Source organism: Abrus precatorius, unplaced genomic scaffold (assembly GCF_003935025.1).
Source record: "Abrus precatorius isolate BTA unplaced genomic scaffold, Abrus_2018 Scaffold3, whole genome shotgun sequence".
Lineage (NCBI taxonomy): Eukaryota > Viridiplantae > Streptophyta > Magnoliopsida > Fabales > Fabaceae > Abrus > Abrus precatorius.
The window spans coordinates 31,804,311-31,822,225 of NW_020874373.1; the positions used below are offsets into that span (position 1 = coordinate 31,804,311).

At 30.0% G+C, this 17,915-nt stretch overlaps 2 protein-coding genes across 2 annotated transcripts; one reads left to right on the forward strand and one right to left on the reverse strand.

Moving 5' to 3' along the window:
* The first annotated feature begins 364 nt into the window (after positions 1 to 364).
* Positions 365 to 3,380, forward strand: LOC113861652 (heavy metal-associated isoprenylated plant protein 39). The gene is made up of 3 exons (XM_027494613.1): positions 365 to 708; positions 1,192 to 1,267; positions 2,560 to 3,380. The coding sequence occupies exons 1-3, from the start codon at positions 703 to 705 to the stop codon at positions 3,003 to 3,005; spliced, it is 528 nt and encodes a 175-aa protein (XP_027350414.1). The 5' UTR covers positions 365 to 702; the 3' UTR covers positions 3,006 to 3,380.
* A 9,215-nt stretch (positions 3,381 to 12,595) lies between these two features.
* Positions 12,596 to 16,033, reverse strand: LOC113862976 (1-aminocyclopropane-1-carboxylate synthase 1-like). The gene is made up of 4 exons (XM_027496316.1): positions 15,866 to 16,033; positions 15,562 to 15,693; positions 15,289 to 15,449; positions 12,596 to 13,586 (listed from the first exon to the last, which is right to left on the reverse strand). The coding sequence occupies exons 1-4, from the start codon at positions 16,031 to 16,033 to the stop codon at positions 12,596 to 12,598; spliced, it is 1,452 nt and encodes a 483-aa protein (XP_027352117.1).
* Between the last annotated feature and the right edge of the window lie 1,882 nt (positions 16,034 to 17,915).

The window sequence follows — 17,915 nt, forward strand, 5'->3', positions numbered from 1 at the left end:
TGGTCATGATTTTTCAAAAAAATTAAAGTTTAAAGTACCAAAAATTTTTACTTCAAAAATTGCTGACGAAAATATGCATTAATTTACTGTATTTTGAAAAATTTTCTTCAAATTTTCATATTTTGATATTTAAATTTTTTCATATAAAAAAAGGCAAAAATTACAACCCTTACCTAATTTAATCCTGTGGACCTGTGGTGGGCCTTAACAAGTTAGTCTCACACGCTCCAAAGCATCGCGTGGCGTTTTGCTGAGAGAGTGATGCACTGCTATCACTGTTTCATGCGTAGAGGGGCTCCCCCTTGTCTCTCATGCCCTCTAACCCTTCACCCGTTACACTACACACTCCATTTTTATTCTTATTTTTTGTATAATGTTTTTAGATTACTACTCCATAGTACCTTGTTTTCTTCTCTCTCTATCTCTCTCTAGCTTTTCTTTCTCTCTCCTATTCTGCATACCTTGTTTTGATTCGGATTTTCTGGTATTAAAGTGTGTCCAACTCCTTCCTCTCTATCTTTTTCAACATAGCATTATTCGATTTCGTGTTCCAATCTCTCTTCTCCTCTCTCATCTATCTCTACCTTAGCTTCTCTCATTCATCTAAACCTTTTTCTTCTTCTGAGTTTCTCAAGTTTTTTCGCATTTCTCTTCCTTTGATCTGCATATACAATATCCCCCCTCCAAAACATATAATAAAAAATGAAGGTATGATTCCCACTTTCTAGTTTTGATTTTCCTTTCCTTTGCTTTCTCTTTTTCCTTTTCGAAAAGGAATAATTCATAATTCACTTCTTAACTTTGACTCAGAACCTTGCTTGGTTAATTCACTTTTGATTCTCTATGCACTTTATGCTTTTTTTTCTCTCTTTCTTTTTTTCACCGTCTTGTGTTAAGATCTGGGTTGTGCTATATTCTTCATTAGATTCATGGTTGTTGATTTGATTGAACATATGGGGTATGTGTTGTGGGTTGAATTGAGCATATGGGGTACACATAAAGTAGCAACCTTTTGGTTGGTACTTGATAGAGAACTTGTGTGGTTTCAAAGTGCGTTACTTTTATTTGGATATATGATTAATATTGTGTTATATATCCTATGAATATTCTTTGGCATAAAGTTATTACCTTGGGATTATTTGAATTCGGACCAAATGAATGATCATTCTTGGATCTTATTTTTGCTTGCAGAAGTTTGTACTCAAGTTAGATTTGCCAGATGACAAGGCCAAGCAGAAGGCGTTGAAAACAGTCTCAACACTTTCAGGTACCAAATCATTGTTCACCCATTTTTCTAAATTTATTTTGATATATAAATTGCTTGATTTGGGAATGCCCAAATCAGGGGAATGTCACAAAATTTTGAGATCTGGGTCTGGGAGAGTGATAGCTAACCTGATAGCTGACGCAACCCCCAAATCATTGTCACGTGACATTCTAGCAGCTTTCTGTATGGTTATTTTAACGAGTTCAGCTAATTTTGGTCCAAAAAAACTATATTTTAATCATATTATATAGTCTTTTTACTATATTTTTAAAAATACTTATTATGATATTCAAACTTGTTAAATGTGTACTGTCAATGATGTGATACTAGTATAAGAAACAAATTTATTTTGATTATTATATTAGATATAACCATATTGAATATTTGGAACATTTTTTTACAGAGTATCGAATGTCTTTTTTTTTTTTTAAGGATGAAGACATACCAAATGCGTTTTAATTAATTATGATTTTATCTTGTAGCTATTTTCTTCCCATTATTTCGAAATAAAAAAACAATTTCTTTTCTATAATTGACAACGATCCAATACATTGTTAGTTGGCATGTCATAAATTGTCCTGCGGTTATGTCAAAATATTTTGAATTGGTCTTTCGTGTTTTTAAAGGGATATGGTTGGTTGCTTCCTCTTTCATTGGTCCATATAATCAAGAGTAGAGAAATTTTATGGACTCTTATTGGGGTTACCTTAATTTTTGACAGTATATTATTTGCTAAATCAAAATAAATTTGGGGTAGATTCGTATAATCATTATTTGCAAATTTATTTAAAAAAACATATGAGTGGTGTGTTTAAAAGTAATCGAAAATTTCGATCAGCAGATCCAAATGCACTGCTTAAACCTTTATAACTGTGAGTTAAGTTCACTCAATATATAACATGACAGTTTTAATTTATATTGGTCAACTTTCAATTACTAACTTATTCAGCAATATCTCTTGATTTGAATGAAAAATTTAATTGTCAGTAACACTTCAACCGAAGATAGGTTCCTATCTAAATGTACCATATTTACATCTTTATGTGATAGTACTTGATTATTGTGCGAACTAAGAATAAGGGGTACTAACATATGTTACATTGAATGAACAATTATTGAAGAAATTAATTTAATTCTTGGACAAGGAATTTTTTGTTTGATTTGTTTGTTCTAATTGAATTGGGCTCCTCAAAATCTGAAGTTGTAGTTATTTGATCATATAGGATTGTTCATGTGAAATTGGTTTTTCTAAAGCAAAGAACTCCTAACAATGTACTTGTGGAACCGTGTAGGGATTGATGTCATCTCAATGGACATGAAGGAGAAGAAATTAACAGTGATAGGAACTGTGGATCCAGTTAATGTGGTGAGCAAATTGCGCAAGTATTGGCAGACAGATATAGTCTTAGTAGGTCCAGCAAAGGAGCCTGAGAAGAAAGAGGAGCCAAAGAAAGAAGAACCAAAGAAAGAGGAAGAGAAGAAAGATGAGGCAAAGAAGGAGGAAGGCCAAAAAGAAGAGGAGAAAAAGGAAGAGCCAAAGAAAGAAGAGGACAAGAAGGAGGAGAAGAAAGAAGAAGAGAAGAAGGAAGAGGAAAAGAAGAAAGAGCCTGCACCAGCCCCACCACCAGACCCAGTTTTAGAGTTGGTCAAGGCTTATAGGGCTTATAATCCTCACATGACCACATACTACTATGTTCAAAGCATGGAAGAGAATCCCAATGCTTGTGTCATTTGTTAAATACCAAGCGTTGGAAACATGAGGGAATGACACATATATATAAAACTTTCTCTACTAGTAATGGAATCATTTCTCTTTCATCAATCATCTATAGGAGGCCACAATCAAGAAGATAGAAAGTTTTTGTAAATATTTTGGTGATGCCTCTTTAGCTGTTTTGAGACACTAGCAATGTGTAGAGAGAGAAGGAATAAAATTTTGGGGGGATTTATTTTGAAATGAAAACAAAGTGTATTTCATACTATTTTTCCTCTAAATTGCATGCATGTATAAACAAATAGAATCAGTAATTAGTTTGTACGTACTTTGATGATGTCAAGAGAAATTATGTGAAAAAGATTGAAAAAAAAAAGAGAAAGAATAAAGGGCCAATTGCATATGCTTTTTATAATGGTCAAAATGATGGGAGAAGTCTCAATCTCTTATCACATTCACCGCCACTTTGATGTCATGAAGAAAATGTTTCTTTCTTTTTTCTATTCTTTAGAATTGTCATGTCCTTTGTCATGTGGGACATGGTGGCTGAAAAGCAAGGTACCCCATCACGTAGTTGAGATTTGAGGGTGGGACACAAATTTTTTTCACCCCTTTTCAGAACCCTGCCTATCCCTGTATATGTGTTACAAATACAACTAGAAAAGTGAATAACACATGGCCACTTACTTGATTCTTTGGTCCCATTGGTTCATATCTATATTGAATGATTGAATTTTCAAGGTCCCATGTTGTAAATGGTCGGTCTAAGTTATCATGATCCTCATCAATTTTTTTATATAGTAGGCTTCTGGTGCTATTGAGCCTCACCCTCTATCTTGTTGGGAAGCAGGTAGCCTATGGATTTTTCTGTTCTTAGAATCATTATTTGTTTGATTATAATTTGAAGGTGTGGTTCATGCCTATCTATCAGATCTATATGCTTATTTTTTAATACATTACTTAGTGGTGTACAACTAAAGTAATCTCTTTAATCTCTATTCCTTTTTGTTTTTTCTTCCTCCTTAAAGACAGAATAACCTAAGCTACCACATTAATTAACTTTTAGGTGGCATGTCTTCTTTGCTTTTGTATTCATCCATAATCCACATGTAGACAACACTTACTCTTTGTACTTCTTGTACATTGCAAACCATAGGCATGTGATTAAATACTTGTAAATAATTCTATGCAGATTCGGATTTTTGTATTTAGCTTTTGAACTTTGTCTACAGCTTACTATGTTATTGCTCCTAAAATATTCCGCCTACAACAGAGGACTATGGCACTTGTTAGTATCACTTTAGTGATTTAGAACTTATTTTTCACTTTCCATGGCTTTTAAGAATGATAATTATCAAATAAATCAAAGCAAGGGGAATATATACACAGAAAGAACAAAGAATAAAAATGACAAATTTTATATTTTCACAACTACTCTATCTTACATTCATTTCTCATTTTTTTTTTCATATTATCTTCTTTCAAACTTATTTATAAGAAACAAATAACTAATTCATCAAGATTTATAAAAAACAATTATGTATCATAAATTTATACTGTATTTTAAATTTATCTATATTAAAAACATTTAAATTAATAATTTATATATTAAATAAATAAACATAAATATAAATAATGAATTGAGTATTTTATCAGAACAAATTTTACAATAATTTTTTAACAATTAATATAGTTAAAAATGTCTTTATTTGTTATAATTTAAATAAACATTCTTTCTTTTTATTTAGAATTCTCTCATATGATTTTTCTTACCGAAAAGCCTTTTTGAATTTCAACGCCATTGCATGCATTATGCAGAATTCTAATCATCAATGACAAGATTTATAGAAACCACACGTCATTGCTGATATGCGTGAAATGACAAGAAGATTTTGGCCGGTGCGTTCATCATTGATTAATCTTCGTCAGCGTTGTCATTCCAAGAATGTAAACTAAGTAAGGGAAAAAAAAAAAGGAATCAATATAGATTCAGAGAATTAAATAAAAGTTTATGTAATGTATCTAAACATAAGAACAATTTTTATTGTTTTTCATTCAAATCATGTGCGTGCCATCCTTAATCTAACGATTACAGCTTAATACAAATAAATGTTAAAAAAAGGAAATTACATATCTTTTACATACTTTTCCTTCAATTGAAAATTAAGTATTCAACAGTGATTAGTCATAATAAAAATGATTATGGTTGTAGATGAATTTTATCTGTAAACTGTAATACTAAGAGTTGGAATTTTATAATTATAATTTTGAGGAGGACTTTATTTAACAACTGTCATGTGCTCGAATATTAGTTTCACAACTTTACCTATAAGAATTTTCTTTATAAAAATAAAAGTTAAGTTCTTACTTAATTATATTTTTAAAATATATACAAGTATTAAATAAACTATCTCAACCTAATCCTTGCGGGATAGGAGCCAGAAAGTTCATAAAATAAAAAATTCTGCAAAATGAAAAGTTTACAGATATAAGGGAACAAACTTGCAAGCTAATTCAATTTTCTTTTAAGAAAGTTAATGTTAAATGGTAAAATTAGGATTAATTAAAAGGTTGATGTGATGATATAAGTTCACATTGTATTTATATATGTGAGATGTTAATATATTTAGTGAGAGGGTATACGTTTAAATTCTATAATGTGTCAATTTTTTTTACTAGCTAGTGATAACCATGAATCACTATTAAGAATTAGTCATAGATCCTTTAGTCTTGAAGAAACTTCGTAACTTTTTATTTTTTATGATAAAATAAAATAAAATGCTAGAATTAGGCTTAGAATTAAACATACGATTAGGTGTCTTTGGACTTTTGAAATTAGTATGCTTTGATTAAACATAAAATTAAGGTTATATATCAACGCACCAATTTTTTTACATCAATTAATAAAGGTAAAGAATATGAGTGATTTACAATAGATCAAGCATATCCCAGATACCGTACCCTATGCAATTATTATTAACCAGTAACATAATTTCTTTTTAATTCTTATTTTTTATGATCAATGATCTATGGATAACTTGAACCTAACCCCATATATCTTAGGGTTGAATAACTTAGAACAATTCATTTTCTTATTAATTAAAGGGATTATGGGTAGGAGGATATTTTTTTTTGGAGGATTAAACATAGCGCTAGAAATGGTTGTCCCATGCACTTAAGCCCATGTTGATGGCTCTAAAAATATACAAATACTTTCCTAATTTAAGAGTTAACGTGATAAATGACCTTTTATGTGACAAATTAATCCAATATTTACATGTTTCTTATTATAATTAGCATTGGGCATTGATTAAGAGATTAAAAAATGATAAAATTTTGTTAGAAATCACAACAACATATATTGGAAATTATATAGATGAAACCATTGTTAATTTTTTTTTAGTAAAAAACTTATTTTAAATTTCTTAATTAGTATCTTAGGGGGCATTGATGAGTATTTTTTATTAATATATGCTAAAGTAAACATTTCATTTTTCAAAAAATAAATTTGAATTTAAATTTCAAATTATGAAAAAACATTTTATGAATTTTTAATTTTAAAAGTTTAGTTACCTGAATTTTAAATATTTTGATAGTTCACCATTTTTCTTTCCAAATCTTGGCTATAACAGATTTTTTGTTTGATACGGAGGCCCAAGCCCAATTATCTAACTAAAAAAATGTTATTATAATAATATGTTTAACAAGGCTAAGTGGGACTAGACAAATAAATAAATAAATAAACTAAGGGAAACATGATAAATTTCCGCATTTTTCTGTAGCGTGTATCTGTGAATATAATTTAATTAAGTAGTTATTTAATAATTTTTCTCAAATAATAATTTATTTAAGAATTTAACAGTAAAATATATTAAAATAAAATAGAAATAAATTACTTTGATTTTATTTTTTTGTAAAATTTGTTCAAATAAATAATAAAACAAAAATTATAAGAAAATATTAACTACTTATATATTAGTTTGAATAAACTTTTCCACTCTTACATTATGAAAAATTTTAACGACTGAAATTTAATAATAAGTATAAAATTTGTTATTAGTTATTGATTGTTTATCACTAATCTTTATTTCATCATTATATTATTTATATGAGTAGTGATCCTGGAGTCGTAAGAGATAATGGAATCAGCTACTAAATTATATGATTTATACTCTAAAATTTGGAACCAAAGGCTTTTTTAAGTCTGATCTATTTGATGTTTTTCTTTAATCTATCAAATTAAAATTTTCTTAATCAATTTAAGCATAAAATATAATTTTTAAAATATAAAACATTAAAGGTCTCAATAAGTAGACGTTTTATCTATCAACCGACATGGGCTAAGTAACTTATCTTATCACCTTTAAGTGATGTTAAACTTTAAGTTTGATTTTTTAAAATCTGTCTAATATTATATCTAATAAGAATTTATATATATTAATTTTTATTAAAATTATAAAATTTAATGTATCTTAGTAAATTCTAAAAATTTTAATAATTTTTTATCATATATAATGTTGCGCATTTCAAAACGTCATTATAAATTATCATCATAACTTCAATAATAATAATTTTAAAAATGTGTGTAATATGATTTAAGTGGAGTAAGTTACAAATTTGATTCCTCACTCGTTTCTTTGGAGTAATATAAATCTAAGCCCTCTTAAATAATTTTTGAGTCAAGCAACTTTTCCCATTTTAAAATAGAACATAATCTCTTTCTCATAAATTTTGATTAAAACAATATGACACATATAATTTATTATTAATATAAAATATTAAAGATAAATTTTGATTTAATCTTATTAGGTCCTTGTTAATGTTAAATTCTTCAAATGTTATCAAAATGATATTTTTTAAGTTATAAACTGAAAAATACATTTTTAATATTCAAAGAAATTAAGATCTTAAACAATTAAAAGGCTAAATTAATGTATAGTATAAATATATTTTTATCTCACTTTTAAGTATTATATTAATGTATATATTTTTTTCTATTTAATAATATAATAACAACTTTTATATTAAAAATTACTCTTTTTTTAAAATTAAAGTAACTTTAAAAAATATATAAAATAAGTTAAAAAGAATGAAATAAAAAATTAAAATTATATGAATAAATTAATTGATGAAGTAATAAATTTTAAGAAATAAAAAAAATGAAAATTACACAAATGTCATATGACACTTCTAATAAAAGAAGTTTAGTGTGTGTATATATTTGGTTCATAGGTAAATACTGAATTTATTATTTTATTTTAAAAACTTGAAATTCTAATAAAAGAATTTTAGTGTGTGTATCTAAATAACATTTTTAATGACATTTGAAAATAACGTCACTGATGATTATGGGAATGGCACTTTGAGGTAGTTACCATAAACAAAAACTACTCAATTCATAGCATATTTGATTCAGTATACTTTTAGAGAAATTATTATTTATTTTCAAATATTAAAAATCTAAAGAAATAAATATACATTTTTAAAATTAAACATATAGAAAAATATGAAAACACTCTCTGATTCCTTGTGGCATGCCTTGATGACAAATTAAGATAACTTTCTTCTTTCTAAAACTTCTGTTTCAAGAAAACTTAAGTAACTACGGAAGATCATACAAGAAAAATGAAGAGAATGATCAAGACAAGGACTTTTGGGTGCATTCTAATATTAAGAATGCATACACTTATACTCAGTAGTCATAGGTAGATATAATTTTTTTCCTTTTTATTTAAAATGCATGTAAACTAAAAGGCTGAAATTTAAAGTATATTAAAAAAACACATGTAAACATGAATATAATATAAATTTATAAGTATTCAAATGTAAATTTAAACAAACGTTTAAAAGATCTAGACAATTTTTGTCATTCTATGTGGTCCAAGTTTCTTGGTGAGAAAAAATATATCTAAAAATGAAAATGTATAAATTTATCATCTTGGGTGTCCACAAAACATACCCAAGGACCCACCATCATAAGCATGAGAGCATAGTGCTCAAAGAATCGATGGTTGTCATTTTATATTCTTCATTCGTATAAGCATATGAATTCTACAAGGTTACTAAGGAATCTAGCTAAGTCCTATATAAAGTTAATAATGATCCATCTGGAATATTTTAGACGACAACTATCACCAAAACAAATTTTGGATTGGGTAGAGCGAATCTAAATCTTGATATCTAAGTAATTAAAGATCCTTATACTGGATAGAGTATCCCTGCTTGTTTTATTTACATATATATGGAATTGCTTTTGATTACACAATCTGAGTTCGAGTAAGAGGTGATTGTTTCCTTATTGATATAAATAACTATTATCATTATTTGGTAAACTCATAATGCTTGGTTGAGGATGAATGTGATCCTTATAAATAAACTGGCAATTTCAACTTCTATAAGAATTCCCTACACACAACAGCAATACATGTCAGATCAATCATTGTTAAAAATTTTTATAATGCACTAAAAAATATAGCTCATTAACATAATTTTAATTGTTTGGTGTTAAAAGAAATGTGAAAAAATAATTTTTTTCTTAAACTGATAATTATGCCTTTACTAAAAATAACAAGTCGTAGATAAAGGGAAAAAATATCTTTAGAAAAGTATAAAGTATTAATTTTTATTGCATTAAAAATTGTACATCTCCCGTTCTCCATATTTTCATCTATTCACCTATGAAAATCTTCATTAATTTTGCTTATTTTTTATAATTTATTTCTTATCAAACGGGAAAAGAAAAATAGATGGATCCCTTCCTTCTTCTCTAGTGGTTTCTTTCTCTGTTTTATTAATATTATTATTATTATTGAACCAAAGAAAGAGTAGCATATGCCTGGATCGTGAAATGGGATTGATTGGGATTCCCCTCATAGATTTCAAGAGAAATGAATGGAAATAAAACATGAGGTCTTTTAAATGGACTGGAAAATTTTGAACCAGGTCCATCGAAATGTTGGGTCCACTTGAGACTTTTAAATGGCTGTAAGAATGCCACGTCATTTACTATATACTCTTCTTACTATTTCCCTCTTGCTTTTTTCAATCAAATTTAAAGTTTTATACCGAATCATTAAAATAATTAATATTTTAAATTTTATCGAAAAATACCCTTTGATTTTTATTATATTAATGAATAGTTTTTATATATATTATCTTCAATCAAACACAAATTAATTATTATGAATAAAATTATAAAAAAGAATATAAATAAATAATTGAATATAATTGCTAAATTATCAAAGAAAAAGAAAACGGAGGGAGCAATTAGTATCCATTATTTAGAAACATAAGTTTTAACATTTTATTACAAATGCATGCATGTTAACTCAACTTGATTAAAAGATTGATTGAAATAAAACATTACTTAAAATGTATAAATTATTTTGTCATCAACTACTTCATGAGCTTAGTTACCCATACCGAAGGGATCTGCAATCATATATAAGAGGATAGATCTAGTGCATATCATATCAGTAATTAATCTTGTAGCACATTAATTCTAGTCGATTACTAATGCACCTAGGTAACTCCAAATCAATATCCTTTTGGAATATCAAATACGACTCATCTATGAACGTTTTGGATTTGTTGAGCGAATCTAAATCTCTACATCTAAGACTAAGCTAGCATTTGAAGATCCTTATGGGAGAGTATTCCACGTTGGAATTACAACCAAAACTCCACCACCACACAAGTTTATGTGATTGTTTTCTTATTGATATAAATAAATATTACCTTTCATTGGTAAACTCTACATTGCTTGTTACAAAGCGGAACATGATCCTTAAAAAATTCAAGAGATGATTACTGAAATTAAAATTCAGTGGCACTTTCAAGTTACATAAAAGGAGACTCATCACTGTCAAAAGTACATAGTTTACCCATTTATATAAATGATGCCAATTTTATTTGTTTCATATATGATCATGTTGTGTGTGATCACTGTCAAGGCTTATAAGGTAATTCTAATAATATGCAATTTTCCTATTGTTGATATTATTGTTAAGGCATAGCAAAAGAACAGGAATGTCCCAGACGGCAAGAAAAGCTCCCAAGCAAGTCAATTCCCTGAGGGTCAGAATAATTGGATTTAGTTTGCCACTGTGAACCAATTATGGGTCATCAAACACCAAAGTTCGGTTTAGTTGCCGTGAAAAGAGTAAGGACAAATTGAATTTGGACATGCAAACTCAATGGAAATACTAAAATGTGTCCATTTTGTGGGGTCACTGTGTCCCCCAAAGGGTGGAAAATGACCCCAATTGAAAGTTACAATACCCTTCATTTCAATTGCACGCCCGACCAAATAAAAAAAGGCACCTATCCAATTGTAACCCCAACCTTAAAATAGGAAAACCATCTTCACTAGGGAAATTTCTTCAACACTTCATGCAACCACGTATAGTCCAGACTCTAGATAATGAAAACAAAATTGCGACAAGCATGCATTACAAGATACATGATGTAAAGGTTTTTCAAGACAAAGTTCTTGTTAGATCATTCCAAATTGTTATTCCAGCTAAATTATCAGCTCATCATAAATCCCTTTGTAATAAAATATGTAATCATTAGTGAGTCTAATGATAATTTGGTAATTATACTCTAATGAATACTTATTTGAGTGGGAACGTTATTGAGTTGGATAAAGAGATGCCTTGAATTAATGAGAAAGTTATAGGTTCACATTATATTGTGTAGTGCTCTCAAGCTGTGACACATAATAAAGTCATTGTGACAAGTATCATGACCACACTTGGCAAGCAAGCAGCATATCCAGCTTTATACAAAATTTTTATAGAACTATTTTATAAACGAGAGAGAGAGAGAGAGAGAGAGAGAGAGAAGTCGGCGATATGAAGAATGATATGATGAGAAAAGAAAGTGTTACATAAGTTATTGTATAATTTTATTTTTGAATATAACATCTCACATACTTATACCTCTCCACTCACTCACTCTCCATGCTATTTTCGCTGTGTGTGTATATATATTAACCATTCATTCTGTTTTTGCACATATACGGGGAACTAATTAATCAAGCCACGCATGCATAATGACATCACATATATATAACATTAGCGACTAATGATCTCTACTAATTTTCAATTCTACGAGAAATCATATTAGTTATTGTAACGCTAGTTTCGTCAAATAATAAACTATTGCCTTTCTTTCTTTCTTTTTTATCATAGGTGCATCTTTAATATTAAAAGGAAATAACGCTTATTGTTCATAAATTGTACATATATACCCAAGAAACGAGAAATGTATATTGTATGCATGCTTTTCTGCGTAAATATAAAGTATCCAATCTAATTTTACATAATGGAATAACTTTTTTAAAAATCATAATATTATTTATCCCTTTAATTGAACTAATCATTTAAGTTACCTAACTACGATAGAGTTATCTGTCCATATATAAAGGACAACAACAGTACAAACATAGATTGCATAACAAAATACACTTAAACCCCTGTAACCCCATTACAAAGTACTATGAAAATAGGTTAAAAAATAATCATAGATAGATTGATTGCAAACGCAAAGTATCCATGAGACGTTTTGTTATGAACACTTAATACGTATTATTTCTTATGGCTCTGGTCCAATTAAGTGGCTTTGACAAGGGGTGAATGAGGAATTGGTGAATGGGGTGACATCATGTGAGGTGACATAACATTCTCTTCAAATCTTCTACCGGAGAAGCTGAGTCTAAGGTTACTTTTCCAACGTTTGAGTTCCTTTGGTGTCCCTCTCTCTTTGCCAACAAAAGCTCGGATTCTTTGGAGTGCTAATTCCACAGTTTCGTCATCCATGTTAGCAAAGCAAACCCTAAACCAACCAGGTTCAGAACAATTGAAAGATGAGCCCGGTGACACATTGAGCTTCACCTCATTGATGATCATACGCCATAGCATCATTTCACCTTCAAATGTTTGTTCCTTCAACAAACTCCTCAAATCCATCCAACAGAAAAGTCCTGCATTGCTTGGCAAGCAAGTAATGTTAATCTTCTCAAGTCCCTTTGTGAAATGGTTATGCCTTTCAGCTAACCTTGTTGAAGTCTCATCCAGAAGCTTGTCCACAAACTTGTCATCAGAAAGCAATGCAGCAAGAAAAAATTGTGTTTGAGATGACACTAATCCAAAGCTTGACATTTTTCTTCCATTGTTCACCACATCATCATTGTATGAATAAACTATCCCAACTCTGAACCCTGGAAGTCCCAAGTCCTTAGACAAACTATAGACAATGTGAATGAGGTCACGGTTGCATTGCTCCATGTCTTGTATCACCTCAGACACACTCACAAAGCAAGGGCCTCTGAACACAGTGGCTGCATAGATTTCATCACACACTAAATGAATGTTCTTTTCATTGATGAAGCTCACAATGCTCTTTAGTGTTTCCCTATCCATTGTTGATCCCAAAGGGTTTGATGGGTTTGTTATGATCAACCCCTTAACATTGACGTTCTCCTCTTGTGCTTTGTTGTAAGCTTCTTCAAGAGCCTCTCTAGTTATATTGAAGTTGTTGGAGCTATCACATTGGACAGGAATTAGTTGCGCCCTAGTTCTCCAACACAAGTCACGGATAAATCTGCAATAGAACATGCGAAATATGTCAGTTAAATCTACCATGTCATTGTTGTACCACGTGATGAAACTATGTTGATAATTAAGTGATGTATATTAACTTTGCTACTTTTTAATTAAGTCATATGTATGAAATTCTCTTCTTTGACCGATCACTATGTGGTCCTTATGGTCAGATTGATTTAAAGTTGACTAGAGATTTTCCTACGTACTGGTAAAAAATTAACACATTTATTATTCCTGAAGACAAGAATTTGGTTCCAATTTCAAAAACGTTGTGTCAATTGAATGCAAATTATTCTAAGGACAAAAGGGCACAATAATATTCTGTGCGTGCTTTGAGAGCACATGCTAGCCATAAATACCATGAATTTTTTTAGCAAATTTTGAGTTGCTTTAATAAGACGTGCCGTGAAATTTCTATGAAAATTTTGAATTGCTTTATAAAGATGTCAGACCGTGCAAAATTTCCAAGCATATACAGCTGTGTGGGTACTTGGTATTGCTATGTTCCAATTTGATTAATATAACGTTTCCATACTCTAGTTAAGGTGGTCATAGTTTCAAAAGTCAAAGGCAAATGTCCACTCAACTATGATTTACCAAATGTCAAAAAATTGGATTCACACCGGGCGACACAAGCTTGTTGACTAATCACTCAGTAGCAGCCTAGCAGGTTAATAAGTATGGGCGTGCTTAAAAAGCATTTAATGTTCTTGGAATTTTCTTATTTATGAATTATTCATTTTCAGCAATGCTTGTCTAGTATTATTTGGAATATAAAAATCTTTCCTTTTCAAGGAAAATAGAATATAAATTTTTTCGTGATTATTAATAACTTTGATGATTAAAAAGCTTTTGGTTTATCATTATTAAAAGTAACAGTAAATTAATAAGAATACTGGTTTTAATTTTGTATGTTAAAAAATGTCGTGTTAATTAAACAGTATATTTTGTCTTTTACATTAAAAGTAGACATTGATAATGATTATTAAGTAATATTCGTGCAAGAGCTTAGTTATTCAAATCCAACTCTGAAAATTTTATTTTTTTATTCCTTAACAAGTGTTTTAGGACACTTACTAAAAAATATTGTTTTAACATCAAAGATTGACCTAACTCGTTGGGTCGAATAATTTATTTGAATTTTTTTTGTCTGAAAAATGTTGGGTATCATGCCACTAAAATAAATGTTAAGTCGGAAGGTTGACACCTCCCTAGTTAGTTGAGGAAAGGTTGACTTTTAATATACTCTTCTCAACTACAAACCAAAAACTTTCAATTCGTAATATGTTAAGTTAAAAAGAATGCAGAACATTTTATACGTTATTTCTTTTTGTATTACTTGGATTGATATATTGAACATTAGTTAATATTTACCTTCAATCTTGATTGTTCTTATTTCTGGTTGGTAAACTCGTATTTTATTTTGGTTTTTTTTATAACTCAACAAAAACTAAGAATATTACTAGATAAGTGGGAAAATGAGGTGTGACTCAATTCAATCATTAAAACTAAAATTTTTCTGAATAACATTTCTGAAAAGCACTTGAATGAAGCCAATGGCTTCCCCATTAATCAAAACAAAACAGTGACTACACTTCCTGGTAGCCTTTATTTTTGTCCACTTTTAACATTTTGATGTGTGTGTGAAACAGTATCATTCAATGAATGAAAACAAACATGATGAAAGTGAGGGTACATACGCTGGATAAAAAGGGCTAGGAACCAGAAAAGCATCTCCAGGATCAGCCAAACAGAACATGATTAGCTCGTTAGCCCCCGTGGCTCCTCCACTCATCAATACACGGTCTGGATCAAATCTGACCCTACCACCCCTCACTTTTGACATAAAACTTGCCACAGCCTACATAAAATTACAAAACCCATTTGTTAAAATCATCAATCCCAATTTCCTACAACATGTGCTACCTCAATCATATATCACGAAATAATAATTAAGTTCTTCCATTGCTTACATTTCTGAACTCTGGCAACCCATGATAATCCTGAAAGTTAGCAATATATTTGAACCAGTTCACTCCTTCAGGTGTGCAAATGGAGCAATTGGGATTATTCCTTATCCACTTTTGGATCAAATCAGGGCAGAGCTGGAAAGTTAAGAAGTTAAAAAAACACACCCATTTTAGTCAAATTATCAAACATATGCAACTACATATATATAGATAAAGTTAAATAGATATAAATATATGCCATTGTGGCATAAAAATTGTATATAGTTAATTAAAGTACAAGAATTACGACAATTATACATATATATACCTGATTTTCTGCGAGACCCATCTGGATAACACCCTGAGGATTTTCTGTGGGGTGAAATGGGTTGCTATCATATGCCTTCCACCCATCAAAATAAGGAGAATTCTCTCCATGCTTGTTATTGGTTGCAATCTCGGACAGAAGCTGGTGACTCTTGTTCTCTAAGCCCATGATTAGTTTCTTTTGTTTTCTTGTGAAGGTATACGAGGTTACTCTTGCTATAGTAGCAATGGATGTGGATTAATCGAATTGCGTTGCAGTTTGCAAAGGCGGTGTGGTGTAGGGAAAATGGGAGAATGCGAGGGAATTTATAGATGGCAGCTAGTGTGGATGTGGTTTGATTGTAGCTAAGGAGGAAAAGTCCACTTCAAACAATCAAACATCGTAAAAATTACGAAGACTGATTACAAAGAAAATAAATATGTAACGGAATATTAATGGGTGTTTTTTGTTGGTCAAATTAATGACTCAAATTCATTCATGGTGCTTGCGTGTGTTCTTATGATATCTTGGACTCGCCACATGTGGAAGAACTGTAAAGTGCATTCGAGAAAATATAAAAGGTTTTTCATTTATTGAACTAGTTAGCTTCGGCATACATTTCTAAGACGCTTTTTACTTTGCTGTTGAAATGAAAAATAAGCAGTAATGATCGAATTGATCTAGACAAGTACTCGTTATTATGGGTGAATTTGAATATACAGTAAAATTAAAGGTTTATTTTATTTAAAAAATTATATGATAATTTATGTTATAAATTTAATATGGATAACGTATATTTGATAATTGTTCTTCCAAGAAAACCATGTTAACGTGCAAAAATTGTGGGGGAATTTTTGTGCCGAGGGAAGTTTCCTCTCATGGTTCGTTCAAAGACTAGGTAGAAAAATTATCCCAGAATAAGATCGAAAAGAAGAAAAGTCTAAGTAAAAGAATATGTAGATACAGCTTGTGAGAAATTGATCTTGCTGACGAAAACAGTCAAAGCATGTCTTGTTCAGCATATTGTGGTTACTTAATTAATTATTCCCCAACGTGGAAGTATACCTTTTCTCCTGTATAAAAATTATAAAATTGAGACTTTGTATCACAAACGTTTAAACTAACTGTGAGCATACTGAAATATAATTTTTAAATCATATTTTTAATATTGTCCTAGTAACATATTTAAAGGTTAATTTAAGTACTTAATTATGATAATTACGTATAATATCAGTGGGGGACAAGCTACATATTTTCTACATGGCTTATTACTTTTACACTTTTTTTCCGCGTTTTTAATACAATCTTACACTTCCCTCTCTCCCTCTCACTCTTTTGTCTCTTAATTGTAGAAAAGAGTTATAAGAATAGAAATTTCTCATTGGGCATATATAAGATCAATATGTGTGCTAATTTATATTTGTAAATTTGATAGTTTCAAAGCACTAAAAATTAATATTTTTCTCACAAGTAAAAAACCGAAATTTTAGGATTCAATTTTTTTATTCTAACTACATGGAAAAAAGTTTTATCCTTTCTCTCTATCTCTCTCTATATATACATAAAATATAAAATAAACTCCCTAATTTGCTACATTATTTTATTGAATGATAAGATTAGAAAGAAAGGAGATGAGAATGAAAATTTGAGTCGGTATTTGGACTCTAGTCTGAAAAGGGTAAATTGGAGTAGCTTGCCCAAGACACAGCGCAGAAAGCATTACCACAGAGGGAGAGTCCTTAATTATGGGAAGCCAACATGCATTCCCATGGGGTTAAGGGTTGGTCCCCACCCGTGAATCCACATTTTCTAATTATTACTTAATTTGGTAGCTTACTTCTAAGCACTTCAAGTCCTTCTAGCCCCGTTTAGTAAGCATGAAGCATGATGAAATACTTCCAATTTTGCTGGGAAAACTTGACACTTTTTTGGACGTGTAACACACACTGAAGTGATACAGTTGCAACTCGTGCCTTATATTGTTCAATTCAGTCACAAAATGGAAAACCGTACTTGAATCAAACTTTGAAGAGGATACCAAGTGATATCCGCGTCAAGATTCTTACGCGCT